This window comes from Ciconia boyciana, chromosome 4 (genome assembly GCF_034638445.1).
Source record: "Ciconia boyciana chromosome 4, ASM3463844v1, whole genome shotgun sequence".
Taxonomy (NCBI): domain Eukaryota; kingdom Metazoa; phylum Chordata; class Aves; order Ciconiiformes; family Ciconiidae; genus Ciconia; species Ciconia boyciana.
In genome coordinates this window covers 39,684,673-39,698,968 of record NC_132937.1, presented here as the reverse complement: position 1 = coordinate 39,698,968, position 14,296 = coordinate 39,684,673, and the positions used below count along the sequence as shown (strand labels likewise).

At 39.6% G+C, this 14,296-nt stretch overlaps 1 protein-coding gene across 2 annotated transcripts in view; it reads right to left on the bottom strand.

Moving 5' to 3' along the window:
- ZSWIM6 (zinc finger SWIM-type containing 6) overlaps window positions 1–14,296 on the bottom strand; it is a 142,797-nt gene that overhangs the window by 16,874 nt on the left and 111,627 nt on the right. For both annotated transcript variants that reach the window (XM_072859509.1, XM_072859510.1), the window contains 5 exons: window positions 8,581–8,760; window positions 6,818–6,994; window positions 6,389–6,535; window positions 3,202–3,348; window positions 891–1,151 (listed from right to left, as the gene is read on the bottom strand). In XM_072859509.1, the coding sequence (XP_072715610.1) occupies window positions 891–1,151; window positions 3,202–3,348; window positions 6,389–6,535; window positions 6,818–6,994; window positions 8,581–8,760 (912 nt within the window). The remainder of the gene's footprint in view (window positions 1–890; window positions 1,152–3,201; window positions 3,349–6,388; window positions 6,536–6,817; window positions 6,995–8,580; window positions 8,761–14,296) is intronic.

Sequence of the window (14,296 nt, the reverse complement as noted above, 5' to 3'; positions counted from 1 at the left end):
CTGCTGTGTAACAGTCTTCACAACTTACCTAGAGCAGTATCACACCCCCTACCATCCCTTGAGCAAGCACTCAAAATTTGGACCATGCCTTTAGCTAATTGGTTCCTTTACATTTTTTTCTTCCATTTAAAAAACCAAAAACTAGAAAGACAACCTTAGAACCCACAAGACTACTCTCTGAACATGAGGCTTAAGTGCTATATGTTAAGCCTTTTTAAAAGCTAAGGCAAAAGCATGCACTTTTTTGTACAGATTTTATTGCAATACATCGGCTAATTCCCAAACACAAGTTGTCTTAATCAAAATTTAGTCACAAGACCAGGCCTTAAGCCTCAATAGTTGACCATATATTTCAATTTTCATGTATGCTACAAACTTCAGAAGCAAGTAATTTTCCTAATTGATACAAAGAAAATGTTATATTTCTGTCCCAGCAATTCTAAGTGAATTTTCTGAGCAATTCACTTGGGAACAGAGGTAAAAATCTTCATACATTTACAAAGCTGCCAGTCCTTTTTCAGGATACAAGTGACATTTAGAAATTTGCTACCCAAGAACTGTTGATGATAATTGATGTCTATATTATTTAATTGTGAGCCTGGGTTGTATAATTAGGATACTGAGATTATGACAAGCAACAAATCTAAAGAACAAAATGCAATAAAAATTAAAATGAAAGGCTTATGGGTCAGTAGATGCCTTATCTCTAAAGTCATGTGATATCTGAAGTATGTTTGATTTTCGTAAGAGACTGGAAATAAAATTTTGCTGGAGTTCTACATCAAAAACCATCTTAAGTATGTAAGGCAGTTTCCACTGGAATACTAATTCAGTGGCCTTGTGTAAGTGAAGACAGTTTAAAGAAGCAGTTAGCATCTACATTGAGCTACCTTCTAATAGGAAGACTGCTTGTTTTCGAAAAATCTTCACCAAAGTATCATCCAATTCAATTTCCTGTAGCTTAGAAATGAGCTGCTCCTCATTTCGACAAACCTTCTCTTGTGCATACAAGCCATCTGGCATTATTCGTTGCTGTCCCAGCCCTATCAATGCTACTTCCACAGCCAGCGTTAAATAAGATTCCCCTTCTTCTAAGAACTTGTGTGCAGGCAGCTGCTGGTACTCCAGAGATTTGCATTGCCCCATGTTCTCTGTAAAGGGTGACACAAAGAACAACACATCAGGAAATCATTCTAATCCATAATCTGCCTATAATGCCACATTTACAAATGCTTCCTCTGTCAGTATTCATTTTTAAAAATTATTTAAATTACTAGTGCAATCTCAAGATCCAATGATCCAATCTAAACTACCTGATCCAATTCCACATGTCAGAAATACACAAAACAATTAGGTTTTAAAAAACCCACTCAAGTAAAAATAAAAGTTTTCATTTTAAACTGCATGATTTGGAGAAAGGCAGTTTCTCCAGCTTTGTGTTAATGAGGCCAAAATTGGAAGATCTATTTCAATTTTTTTCCCCACCGATTTCCGTATCTCCTTAAAGCTTTGATGTTGTATAAGTGGAAAGGGAAAGTGCTTATACACCTGCATAGATTTCAGTTGAAGCTATTAGGATTGTGCAAATACAGTAGGCCTGGGAACTCCACAACTTTAAAGCATCCTGTTTGCTAGAGCTCTTTTCATGCTTTTTTATTTGTTACAGTTGTATTTATGATAAACATGTATAATGTTTCTGACTTTTATTAACACTAGAAGTGCTACCTTTAGTAAAGATTACTTGTAAATTCCACACAGACCAAGCCATAAATTGCTTTAAAGAGTACTACTGATTCATTTGGCACTTCACAGATACACCATATGACAAAATGCTATTCCAACCTCTAGCAGTTTACAGTCTAGTTTGGGAACAAAAAGTTGTAATGTACAGATGTAAGGAGATGGACAGCTGCAGCAAATGAGAAGGCAGAATGCATTTGGTAGATTGCATATGCATGTGTAGGGGGAATTAACTTTTCAACACACACTACTTTTATTTCATGGGGTTGTTTTGGTTTCTTCTAATTGCAAAGAATCTGATTTATTTTAATTAAAGTTCTTCCAGAATTGGTGGATATGGGATTAGAAGTTTATTGAAGAAAATCTAATTGAATAAAATGAGTTTTGAGGTGAAGCCCCAAGAAGATTGGGGATGTGCATATAAAAGAGCTGTAGGTAGAGGGATGAATCGAGTTTCTGACCACACAGAAGGTGATAAGAAACCACCGCAGAGGTGGAAAGAGACTGAGAATAAGGAATAAATCAGTTAAGCTCCTGGAAAGCAAATACTGAAGTTAAAATGGGCATACACATCTTGTCCTAAATCATGTATCAATACTGCAACACTATTTTCCAATTCATAACCTTTATAGACCATGTATGTTATAAATTTTAAGTGTTTTGTCATCAATTCGAAGTATTATGTACACTTGTAAATAACATCCTGGACTGCATAGGAGGAGCGTTGCCAGCAGATTGAGGGAGGTGATCCTTCCCCTCTGCTCAGCTGGGATTGTTTAGCCTGGAAAAGAAAAGGCTCAGGAGGATCTTACCAAAATGTATAAATATCTGATGGGAGAATGTAAAGAAGACAGAGCCAGACTCTTCTCAGTGGTATCCTGTGACAGGACAAGAGGCAATGGGCACAAACTGAAATACAGGAAATTCCATCTGAGCATAAGAAAACACTTTTTTACTGTGAGGATAGTCAAACACTGCAAGAGGTCACCCAGAGAGGTTGTACGGTGTTCTTGGGGTTATTCAAAACCCAACTGGACACAGTCCTGGGCAACCTGCTCTAGGTGACCCTGCTCTGAGCAGAGCAGGTGGACTAGACGATCTCCAGGGGAGCCTTCCAACCTCAACAATTCTGTGATTTCCTGTAATTTCTCAAAAAGAGGACAGAGCAACGTATGTGGAGAGGGTTGCTGCTATAAAGTCTTATTCAGTTTTATTTCAAGCGCGAAATACAGAATTGTCTTCAAGAATGAGTAACTGGTAATTTTTGAAGTGCTTTCATATAACTTATAACAAAATTTTCCTTTAAACATTTTCTCTTCCTCATGTGTTCTTAGGGAATGCAAATGTGAGTTCTTATACTATAAAGACACTGGCTTCAAAGTTAATTCAGAAAGGCAAGATAGAAAAATGCCTCCAGTTACTGAAGACTTAGAGAAGATTGCTCCCTTTGCATGGCCTTACCCGTGAAGTCTGAGAATCCATGGAAGCTCTCATCATCCACCCTGCAGGCTTCCATCAGGCTACTGAAGAGGGTGCCAATTGGATCCAAAGGGTGTCCCACCCAACCTTCAAGATTCGTTATTGAGGTTACTCCTTTGTGGAGAAGTTCTGTGACAGAAAAGATGGAGGGAGGAGGGAGGGAAAGAGAGCGCATGTTAGCCCCTCAAAACATTTATAGAAGTAAAACTGATTAAAATGCTCTCAGTACAGAATTCGAAGTATTTCCAGTAGCTTCTGCTTAGAAGGAGAAAATAGTATCTTTCAGGGTGAATTCATTGCCCTTTGTGAATATGTTAAAAGAGGAAAAAAAGAAAATGGACGAAGGCCAAACATTTTGAGCACTAGCAAAGTGCATTATGGGTCAAAAATTTCAACTGCAGTATCTTTTGAAATCTCTTACTTGATACCAGTAACTCTTCTGAAAATGTCTGCTGAAAAATTATAGCAAAGACTTTTTTTGTAAAATATTCACAACTGTTTCCTCACTCAAAAGACACAGTACCATTTTTACATTTTAAGTGAATCTGATGGCACTGAAATAAATTAAAATAGTCTAAAATGTTCCATTTTAATAAATAAAATATAAGCTTATCTTTGCATCTAAATATTTATTGAAGTAATAAACTCAGGATGACAGCTCCTAAAAAAAAAAAGAAAACAAAAAAAAAAGGATAAAGTGTTTAAATGAGGTATATGAGAAAAAATTGTCCTTTAAGTACATTTTTTTGTCATTCTAAAGTTTCAGTCAACAAATACCTTCATGGATACTTTGTTTTGTAGCCCTCATCCATCAGTCAGTTACAACATGAAAAAAATTGTTTAGCACAATGAATTGAAGGAAGTGTGGCTGTGTAACAGAGGTTAGAGATGCCCCAAATCCCTTTTTTTACTAAGAATCTTATGGCAGTAGCTCCCCTTTGACTCCAACTCCCAACTTTTTTCTCCTAGACACATACACGTGGCTGAACTATGAGAGATCAGACACATTATGGGTGACCATTTAAAAATTGTATACAAGCCATTACGGATGCTCTGTTTCTTTGCCTATTACACACTAACTTGTACCTGCCTATGCTCTCTCTCGTTCACAAAGTGCCATCTTTCTGAGTAACCATATGTATTATCACAAAGCTTTAAAAACTTGCTTCTTGCCTATTTAAATGTGTGGGGCTACAAAGTGAAACACAGCCACACTGTTGAACTGAGTGTTCAGGAGGGTGGCTTTTTCTTAAAGAATCAACTGATATATAATATGAAAAACAAACAAGTAAATAATTGTCTTACTAACAAATAGCATGTGCTAAAGACAACAGGCAGAAGCACGTAATATTACCAAAAAGGATTAATATCAGTGACTTCTTACTGACTCACTTATATTCCATTTCATCTATTGTGTCTACTTATGAGCTTCACTTGTGTCATGCCAAACAAAGGCTTCAGCCCTCCATTCATATAGACATTTAACTTTAAATCATGCAAGTGGTTCCATGGACGTCAGATCAGTCACATGAATGAAAGCTAAGTAGAAGCATGTGGTGGTTGCTGAACTGAAACCTAAAGCTGGGCTATTGCTGCAGAATTAATCTGCTTATAGAGAAGACCAGCATATTTTGCAGTATTAAAAGAATATTTTTAAAATTCCAAACATAAGAGGAAAAAAACCCCAAAAGCAGTGAGTAACAACATAGAAATGACAAACTTCTTTGTTTTGGGGTAGGATGAATCGCATTTCATACACTCAATTTTTTTATAATAGCATAATATTAGTTGACAGCTATAGAAACTGCTCACAGGGAAAGGAACTTAACAGAAGTATTGAATGTCTAGATACTGCATTAGCAACTGGAAATGAGAAGGAGCAGTACTACGACCAGCACACTTGCAGCAGACCCTTCACACCTGTCAGCGGTATGCACACACATACACACACTGACATAGCCCCCTCCCTTCTTACCTCCCCAGTCTGAGAAGCTGGAAAATATGCAAAGCTTTTAAGGGAACACATGTTAAGGAAAGATATATTACATGATAAAAAGACTCAGAAAAATTCTCCTAAGTAATAATACAAAGTGCTTTTAAGTTTTATTCAAATCTAGGATCCACAATAGTGCTCAAAACTTCTTCCTTGGGTACCGTGGAAGTACCTTGAAATGGAAATGGTACTACCTTGGGTACCGTGAAATGGAAATGGAGGCACATAAGAACTGCCAGCTAATTTTTTTTCAGTCAGGTGTCTAGCTTGTCTTCACTTCAATTTCTAAATGATAATTTCTGGGAAAACACCTGCACATACACTTGAAAAATTTACACACATGACTTCACACTGGTATTTTTGCCTACAATGCATGAGGATACACATAGTTAAGAGTAGCAACAAAGATCTAAAATAAAATTTGAATGAAAGGTGTTCTTGTAGTAGCTGAGAACGTAATTCCAGTTTTTCCACGTGCATTCTTTAACCACAAAGCCATCCCTTTCTTCTTCCACTACTTCTTCAAACTTATGACAAAGTTCAGTGCAAGATTATTTTTGATAGAATGTTCCTTCAAAAAATAGGGGTAGTGCTCAAAGGAACACCACAGAACATTTTATAAAGCCAGTGTTTCAAAAATCTCATTTCCAGCGATGTGAATCCACTAAAGTTTTAAGCATCATAAGAGACTTTTGGAACAAACTGCCAAATGTGATGAATTTCTGTAGTGCAGACTTTGCCTTGTTGTTACCCTCAACGTCAACTTTAGGCTTCCACCTCAGAAATATATAGCTCTGCTAAATTATACGTCAGAGGAAAAAAATTATTTTAAATACCTGACGTGCCAAATGCAAAGCTCTGTTTAAAAGCCTATAAATTACACGGGATGAATATTTACACTGTGTAACCAAAAACCCTGATCGGGATAAAGGCCCCATCATGTCAGATGTATTGCAGAAGGCAGAACAGAGTCCTTGCCTTGCAGAGCTCACAACCCAGCTTAAAAAAAACTTCCAACATCCAGAATGTGACATTACCACTATGATCATTTGGACTGAAGAGTTAAAGTCACCTCTTTTGCTTTAGTTTCAAAAGCAGTTTTCTCATGCAAAGTTCCAGTCTGGTGTTATTGTCACCTTGTCATGTCCTTTACCCTTCTCTCTTCCCCACATTTACCTTTCTTCTGAGCCTGGAACATTTCCAGCTGTTTCTGCTGCTGCCTTCTTAGTGTATTAACAATAGCTATTGCTAGCCTCAGTGCTTCTCGTGGGTATCCATGAGATCGTAATGCGTCCACCCTCGCACAGGCTGTAGGAACATGTTCTAAAATGGAGAAAATAATTGAGGAATAGCAATGCTTCCATGTCTGCAATGGCCTGTTTTGCTAGGTTACTCAAAAGGGCTTTTTTGTTTGTTTTCTTTGTTTTATTTTTAAAACTATGCAAGAGAGACTTAAAGGACTACTTCTGAGCCAGCATTTCAAGGGAGCCTCTGTTCTTTTTGCCAGGCTTTTCATTCATCTCCCCACCATCCCCCCAAAATAATGCCATAGAAACTGAACAAAGCAGCAAGTCATGGAAACGTCTTTCCGGTTTAGCCACTTACCATGCCAGAGGGGCCACCCATGAGAGTCAAAGAGCGAGTTTTCAGTGTCGTCATGGTAACAGTAGTTGGTGTATAGGTCACTGTTGATAATGTGCTGTAAGTGGCTGTCCTGCCAGTGCAGATCACATGCCTCTATGGCTCGAGTGAACACCGTCCGATGTGGCCTGTTCGATGAAGCTGTCATTTTCACAAGTTCAGAAAGCTGCATCAGCTTTTAGTCATTCATATGTGAATCAGTCATTCACAGTATTCTTGTCTTCTGCCTATTCACCAACCCCCAACTGAGGGCAGCCTGCCTTGCCCCCCTCCACAAGGAGCAGCCCGCAGATGACATTTCACATCCTATTACCCAACAGCTCGGATGAAGTGTGTGCCATTCACTTTGCATTCAGAAAAAGAGATCTACAAACCAGAACGGCTAATGCTAAATAGGACTTTGCAAAGGGAACAGCTAGAGATTAAGGACATTAAACAGCACGTACAGAACTCCCCTAAAAACAAACTAGAAAGTATATGGCACACAGCTACTCAAGCATCCCCAGCTTCTCTCCTTCTCAGACCCAGAGCTATTAGGATGAGGGACAGATAAACATCGCATGAAAGATTTTTAGTTGTTCTCTTTGAGAAGTGACATTAACTTTGAGCACTTGTATAATTTTTTGTCATAAACATATACAAATACTGCAAAGAAAGCGAGGTACTGAGGCCGTGGGACTGACATAATCCTTACTGGACATCTTCCTATGGCAAAAGTGCTCTGTCAACATGGCACCGTGTCTATGAATGTTGAAATGCTGTGTCAGAGTTGCCACTAGCCTGCCCAGGTTGAGCTGAACATCACGAGATCCAGAAAGCAATACACCTCTGTAGGAAGTTATATGTTGAATGAACTTCTGTCCCCAGCTAGCTGCAAGATTTAAAAATGAACCAAGTCTATTACCTTCAGAGGTAATCTTCCAAGAAAAAGAAACAAGGAAAAACCCATCTAAGCCCAAATCTGCCACCTCCCACAAGCATTTAATTTTGTCATGATTATATGAATAATGTATCGAAATACTGAGGGTTTTGAGGATTATGAGGGTTTTTTTCCCAGGTAATATCCTGCATCTTCCTCAGTTATTAGCTAAGTAGCAATCTTTGCTTGAAGATGACTGCAGAAGGCTTCTGTCAGATTTGATAATCACATTTTAGATTAGAAAGCGTCATATCGAGTAAGAAGAGACACCTCCTCCAAGAAGGCAGTGTCGCCTCTGCACCGCCCCACACACCTGTCAATGCAGACTGCACAACACAGAGCACATCCCACAGATAGCTGCTTTAGTTTCTCACACACTCAGTTTAATGCAGTTACAACAGATCTCCCTTTAAGTAAGTATCAAAGGCTTTGTAACTGCAAACAAAATAAAAACCCCAACACCAGAAGGGATATAAGATTACAGTCAAGCAAAGAAACAACAGGCTTTTACATGATGTACTTCAGGGACATCCAATTTTCATGCAACAAGTATTTAGAAGGACCAAGTGAAAAGTTAGAAGACCTAACTAAGCACAAATACTTGCTTTGAAAACATTGCAGCCCCAGCACAAAAAAAACCCTATTTATCCTTTCTGCAAGGATAGTATTAGTGAAAATAAATTTGGCTGGTCAATCCTCAACAAGAAAGTTACTTGTCCCAGGAAAGAGTGCTGAATTCTGCAAGGCTAGAGTATATAAGATAGAGGCCATATTATATGTTGCAGTCAGTGCATATATTTAGGCTCACCTTGGTTAGCATTTGCACCCTGAGGCAAAGCATTGGTTAAATTGGGCAGCTCGTTTCCATGGTTTCCATCTTCCCAGGGACAAACATCCACACTGTTCCATTTTTTCAGCTGTTTTAGCCAACTGGCCTTCTGCTCCAACTTGCAGTGGGGATTTAAGACTATACACATCCATAGAGCACCTGATTTAAAAAAAAAATTGCTAAATTATGTTTTCTATTAAAAATGCAGCAGCCAATGACTAATTGCAAACTTGTTATACTGTAACATTTTTTTCTCCCCTCGAAGGCTACACTGCTTGTTTCCCAGCTATGCCTAACACCAGGCAGACTGAGTTCCTGACACAGAATCTTGGAGCTGGTGCGGCCCATCTGAAGCAGTTGAAAGACTGGATCAAGCCAACCTTCTCAATTAAAAGGCATTAAGTGGGTCTTTTGTATTAGAAAATCCATAGTTCATGATGTATGGCCCATCAGACAGGAACATAAGTCAAAAGCAAACAAGAATTCACATAAAGTCACAGCAGGAAATTACCCAAGATTTCTTCTAATTTTTGTACCAGAAGCAAATGTTGTTTTCTACAAACAAGAACTATGTATCTTCCAGTTTCACATTACAGGGACCAAACAAGTGCATTAGTAAGACCTGTATTTTGTAAACATATACTTCCACACTCAAAACCCAGCAGAAGCACTGCTGATCATATAACTAATTCCCAAACACATCTGGACCTCAGAGATCCAGTAAACACTGGTTTTGTGCAATCTAATAGGAATAAGATATTTTTACTGCTACTACTTCAGTAATTTGGTTACACTAGAAAATTTGTTTTACATTTTCTGTTTACAGAGCTCGAAGTGAAAGCTAATTTGCACTGATGTTTCACATATACCATCACTTTAGAAACTGCTCCCTGACACTATATAGCAGAGCAGGCATAAATATATCAGGGTCTCTAGCAACAATTTTCAAATAAAAAGATTTTTCTCTAAATCGGCTGTCTCTTCATCAGTGTGAACTTTGACAAAAGCATGAAGACATCTGAAAGTACTGTTTAGCAACAGTTCATTTGCTCATTAAGAATGTGCCTTATACACTACAAGAGATTTAAAGAATATGCTTAAACTATGCAATCTTCATGACAGGTTGAAAAAAAAAGAAAAAAAAAAGAATAAAAATGCAGCTGGTTCTTCTAAGATAATAGAATATTCAAGTATTCTTTTACTAACTAAGAATGCAAAATGGATACCCAGAGCACAGGCCATCACATTATATTCATTCCTAAAGTAACTCAGTATGTCGGCATGCCACAGCACAGGAGCCAGTGGAAACAGAGCTTGATCCTTAAGGTTGTAAGTCCACTGCTATTCAGGCCGACATGGAATGGGGAAGTAATATCAAAGAAATCTGAAAACCACAACAAAATAAGATATGGTACAGTGCAGAACACCAGAGAGACACTACACTAATGCAGATTATTACCGCACAGTAGTTACATACAGTAGAGCATGCTGTTTTGCTGGTTTTTTGTTTGTGGGGGTTTTGGGGTTTTGTTTTGAGTTTTTTTTGGTTGTGTTTTGGGTGGGGGGTTTTTTTGTTGTTGTTGTTTGTTTGTTTGTTTTAAATGTCCGAAACTTGCCATGGGAGTGAATAAAGCCAATATTATTTTTACAAACTTCTTTTAAAATCAAATCATATGACTTTCTTTAGACACACTCTTCAACACGCTTCACTCCCCAAACAGAGTCAAATTATAGAATAGAATTATAGAATGGTTTGGGTTGGAAGGGACCTTTAAAGGTCATCTAGTCCAACCCCCCTGCAATGAGCAGGGACATCTTCCACTAGATCAGGTTGCTCAGAGCCCCGTCCAACCTGACCTTGAATGTTTTCAGGGATGGGGCATTGTCCTGGTTTCAGCTAGGATAGAGTTAATTTTCTTCCTAGTAGCTGGTATAGTGCAGTGCTTTGGATTTTAGTATGAGAATAATATTGATAACACACTGATGTTTTGGCTGTCGCTAAGCGGTATTTACATTGGTCAAGGACTTTTTTTTTCTTCAGCTCCCCATGCTCTGCCAGGTGCCCAAGAAATGGGAGGGGGCACAGCCACGATAGTTGACCCAAACTGGCCAAAGGGCTATTCCATACCATATGACGTCATGCTCAGTATATAAACTGGGGGAGTTGGCCAGGGGGTAGCGATCGCTGCTCGGGGACTGGCTGGGCGTCGGTCGGCGGGTGGTGAGCGGTTGTATCATTTTTTTTAAATTATTATTATTATTATCATTTTTTTTCCTCTTTTTTCCCCTCCCTTGGGTTTTGTTCTTCTCTTTCTCTCTCTCTCGTTGTTTTCCTTCTCATTATAATTCATTATTATTATTACTATTATTTTGTTCCAATTATTAAACTGTTCTTATCTCAACCCACGAGTTTTCTTACTTTTGCTCTTCTGATTCTCTCCCCCATCCCACCGGGGGGGAGTGAGCAAGCGGCTGCGTGGTGCTTAGCTGCCGACTGGGGCTAAACCATGACAGGCATCTACCACCTCTCTGGGCAACCTGTTCCAGTGTTTCACCACCCTCATCGTAAAAAAATTCTGCCTTATATCTAGTCTGAATCTACCCTCTTTCAGTTTACAACCGTTACCCCTTGTCCTATCACTACAGGCCCTACTAAGAAGTCTGTCCCCCTCTTTCTTATAAGTCCCCTTTAAGTACTGGAAGGCCACAGTAAGGTCTCCCCACAGCCTTCTCTTCTCCAGGCTGAACAACCCCAACTCTCTCAGCCTGTCCTCGTAGGAGAGATGTTCCATCCCTCTGATCATTTTTGTGGCCCTCCTCTGGACCTGCTCCAACAGGTCCATGTCTTTCCTGTGCTGAGGACTCCAGAGCTGGACGCAGTACTCCAGGTGGGGTCTCACCAGAGCAGAGCGGAGGGGCAGAATCACCTCCCTCGACCTGCTGGCCACGCTTCTTTTGATGCAGCCCAGGATACGGTTGGCTTTCTGGGCTGCGAGCGCACATTGCCGGCTCATGTCCAGCTTTTCACCCACCAATACCCCCAGGTCCTTGTCTGCAGGGCTGCTCTCAATCCCTTCATCCCCCAGCCTCTATTGATACCAGGGGTTGCCCCGACACAGGTGCAGGACCTTGCACTTGGCCTTGTTGAACCTCATGAGGTTCACATGGGCCCACTTCTCTAGCTTGTCCAGGTCCCTCTGGATGGCATTACAACTGGTTCTTATTATTAAGCATCAATGCATTCAGCACTGCCTAAGACAAAAGGACTATATTTCTTGCAATGTACAAAAAAACCCCAGAAGATGGGGCATGTTGGAAAGCCTTGTAGAATAGTTATCTTGGGCTTACTTATTTATTTTCAAAATCAAGTATTACTTTAGGGCACTGAGGAGACACTGTACTTCTCATCATCTAAAAAAAAAAAAAAGCTAATTTAATACTTTGTAACCAGATTCCCAGTGTTTTCAGACTGAAGCAAGAGCAAAGTGGAATATCTTAACCACATGTGGTAAGTATTTCAACCATCCAGCAAGGCGGAATGCACACTATTGATTACACCATGCCCCTACAAAATGAGTGGCCTTTTCTTTTTCTGCATCTCAAAAACACCACTAGAAGCAAAGGAATTCACTTGCCGCCTTCAGAAGCTCCACTATGCATGCGGTACATCCAAGAGGCAGAAAAGGTAAGAGATACCCCAAAGTACCAAAATCCTTTAAAAACTTCTTTGGTTTAAAGAGGGAAACTATGTCAAGCATAACTACATTGTTAGCAGCAATTGTCTCAGAAATCCAAGCTATTTTTATGCAAATGAAGCACAAGGACAAGTGTATTTCTAATAAACCCCACACAAACCACTTTGAAATTTCAATAGATCAACTGCACCCTGCTCTCGGTGACTTCAGGGCGAGCTGCATGCACATCTGAGATCTTGCCCAGCTTTCATGGCTGCCCGATTCCCTGCAGAAAGAGGAGTGAGAGACAAAACTCCCCCACTGAGAAGAGAAGGGAACAGAAAGAGCCTCAGGCTCAGCTCCTGTAGTGCTACAAATGCTACCATCTGGGAGAAGGAAGCGTAATGCCAATGACCCCATACTCTTCAGCCTATTTAGGTTTCAAGTTTTTGTGTGTATGTGTGTGATCTCCCCCCCCCCAGCATGTGTGTGTTTGCCTGTATTCATATTTCTTCCTCCTCCTTCTCCTCAAGCACCTTCCCCCTCCCCTGACATCTGCTCCATTCTGGCTCTTTCAATTCACTGGTTCCTGTCCTGCTCCTAGTGCTGAGGAAGAGGAAAGTCTGAGGAAAACGTTCTCTTGTTCCCAGATTTTACCACATGCCAACTGGAAGGAGCCCGGAGGATATTCTTCCTATTTCACTCTGATGCTGCTCAGTGGAAGCCCTCATGAGCTGGCCCTTAAAATGTCACCACCAACCTGAAAGTTTACAATGGCCTCAAACAAGAGATTCTCTATTTTCTGCCTAATGGCTCCTATATGGGGAAACTGCTAATCACACTTAGCCCTTACTACAGATAAGGCTTATGGAAAAATAAAGGGCAGCTACTTGTAATTAATTTGTGGGGAACGTATCTAAATCCATTTCTAGTGATTTCAGCCTGGAAACTGCTGTTCGCAACAGCCTATACTCAAAAGAAGTTTCCCAAAATACATTCCTGGCATTCTCAAGTAAGTTTACCTGTTTGACTAGATTTAATGATGTCACCAATGTCACCAGCAATATGAACAAATGTCTCATTAAATGGAAAAAAAAAAAAAAGAAAAAAAAAACAAACAGAGAATGCATTTGTGCTTACATATTCTGTTTTTCTAACACAGCTTGCTTTTTCCTGTCTCCCTTTCCCCAGGCACCAGATATCTTTTCATACTGGATCTCAGAAGGCTGACACATCCCCCCCAAACTAAACCAAAAGTAAAGTTCTGATTTGGATCCCTTGACTGTGACCCATGTCTTTCCAATATGAAGCTCCTCACAGCACAGTGGCAAAATATCACAAACCAATATGCAAATTTTTTCCCCCAGAAGATAACTGGAAGACAAGTCATGCTGTGACTGCAATTTAATATTAATTTCACAAGCGAATAAATGTTAGAACTGTCATATTGCAGTGAGGAATTGCCTATTTTGGTTCAACATTAATCCTTTTGACCTGGAAAAAGCCAGCTTTGCCAAAACAGACCTTTGGTTCAAATAGCTCTCTTTTTGAAAATGCACGGTTGTCATTCATCTTTAGTGCACCTCACACCACAAAGAAATAGGTTAAATTACTGCTTTACACAATGCATGCATGCCTTGTACATACAGGGGGAACATCAGTACTTTTTTATTTCTCAGTAGACATCCATACCTCTGAATTCATGAGGGAGAAAGGAACAGCATGCCTTTACACTGATTAGGATTTAAACATGCAAAATGAAAAACATTAAGAAGTATTCAGTCACTGTAAAAGTAGGTGTTGTAATAATTACACATCTTGTGTATACATGTATTCATGAAGCCAAAGAAAGTGCAAGGAATGTATACAGACTCTCCCAAGAGATTAAGCATTGCTCGGTTTTCATAAATCCCATTATATTTTACTCTTGTCCCAGTAAATGGGAGGGTGGTGGTGGAAACAGTTTTAGTGGGGGCTAGGACACTGAGCATGACTGAAGATCCAGCGTACAATTCTGTTTG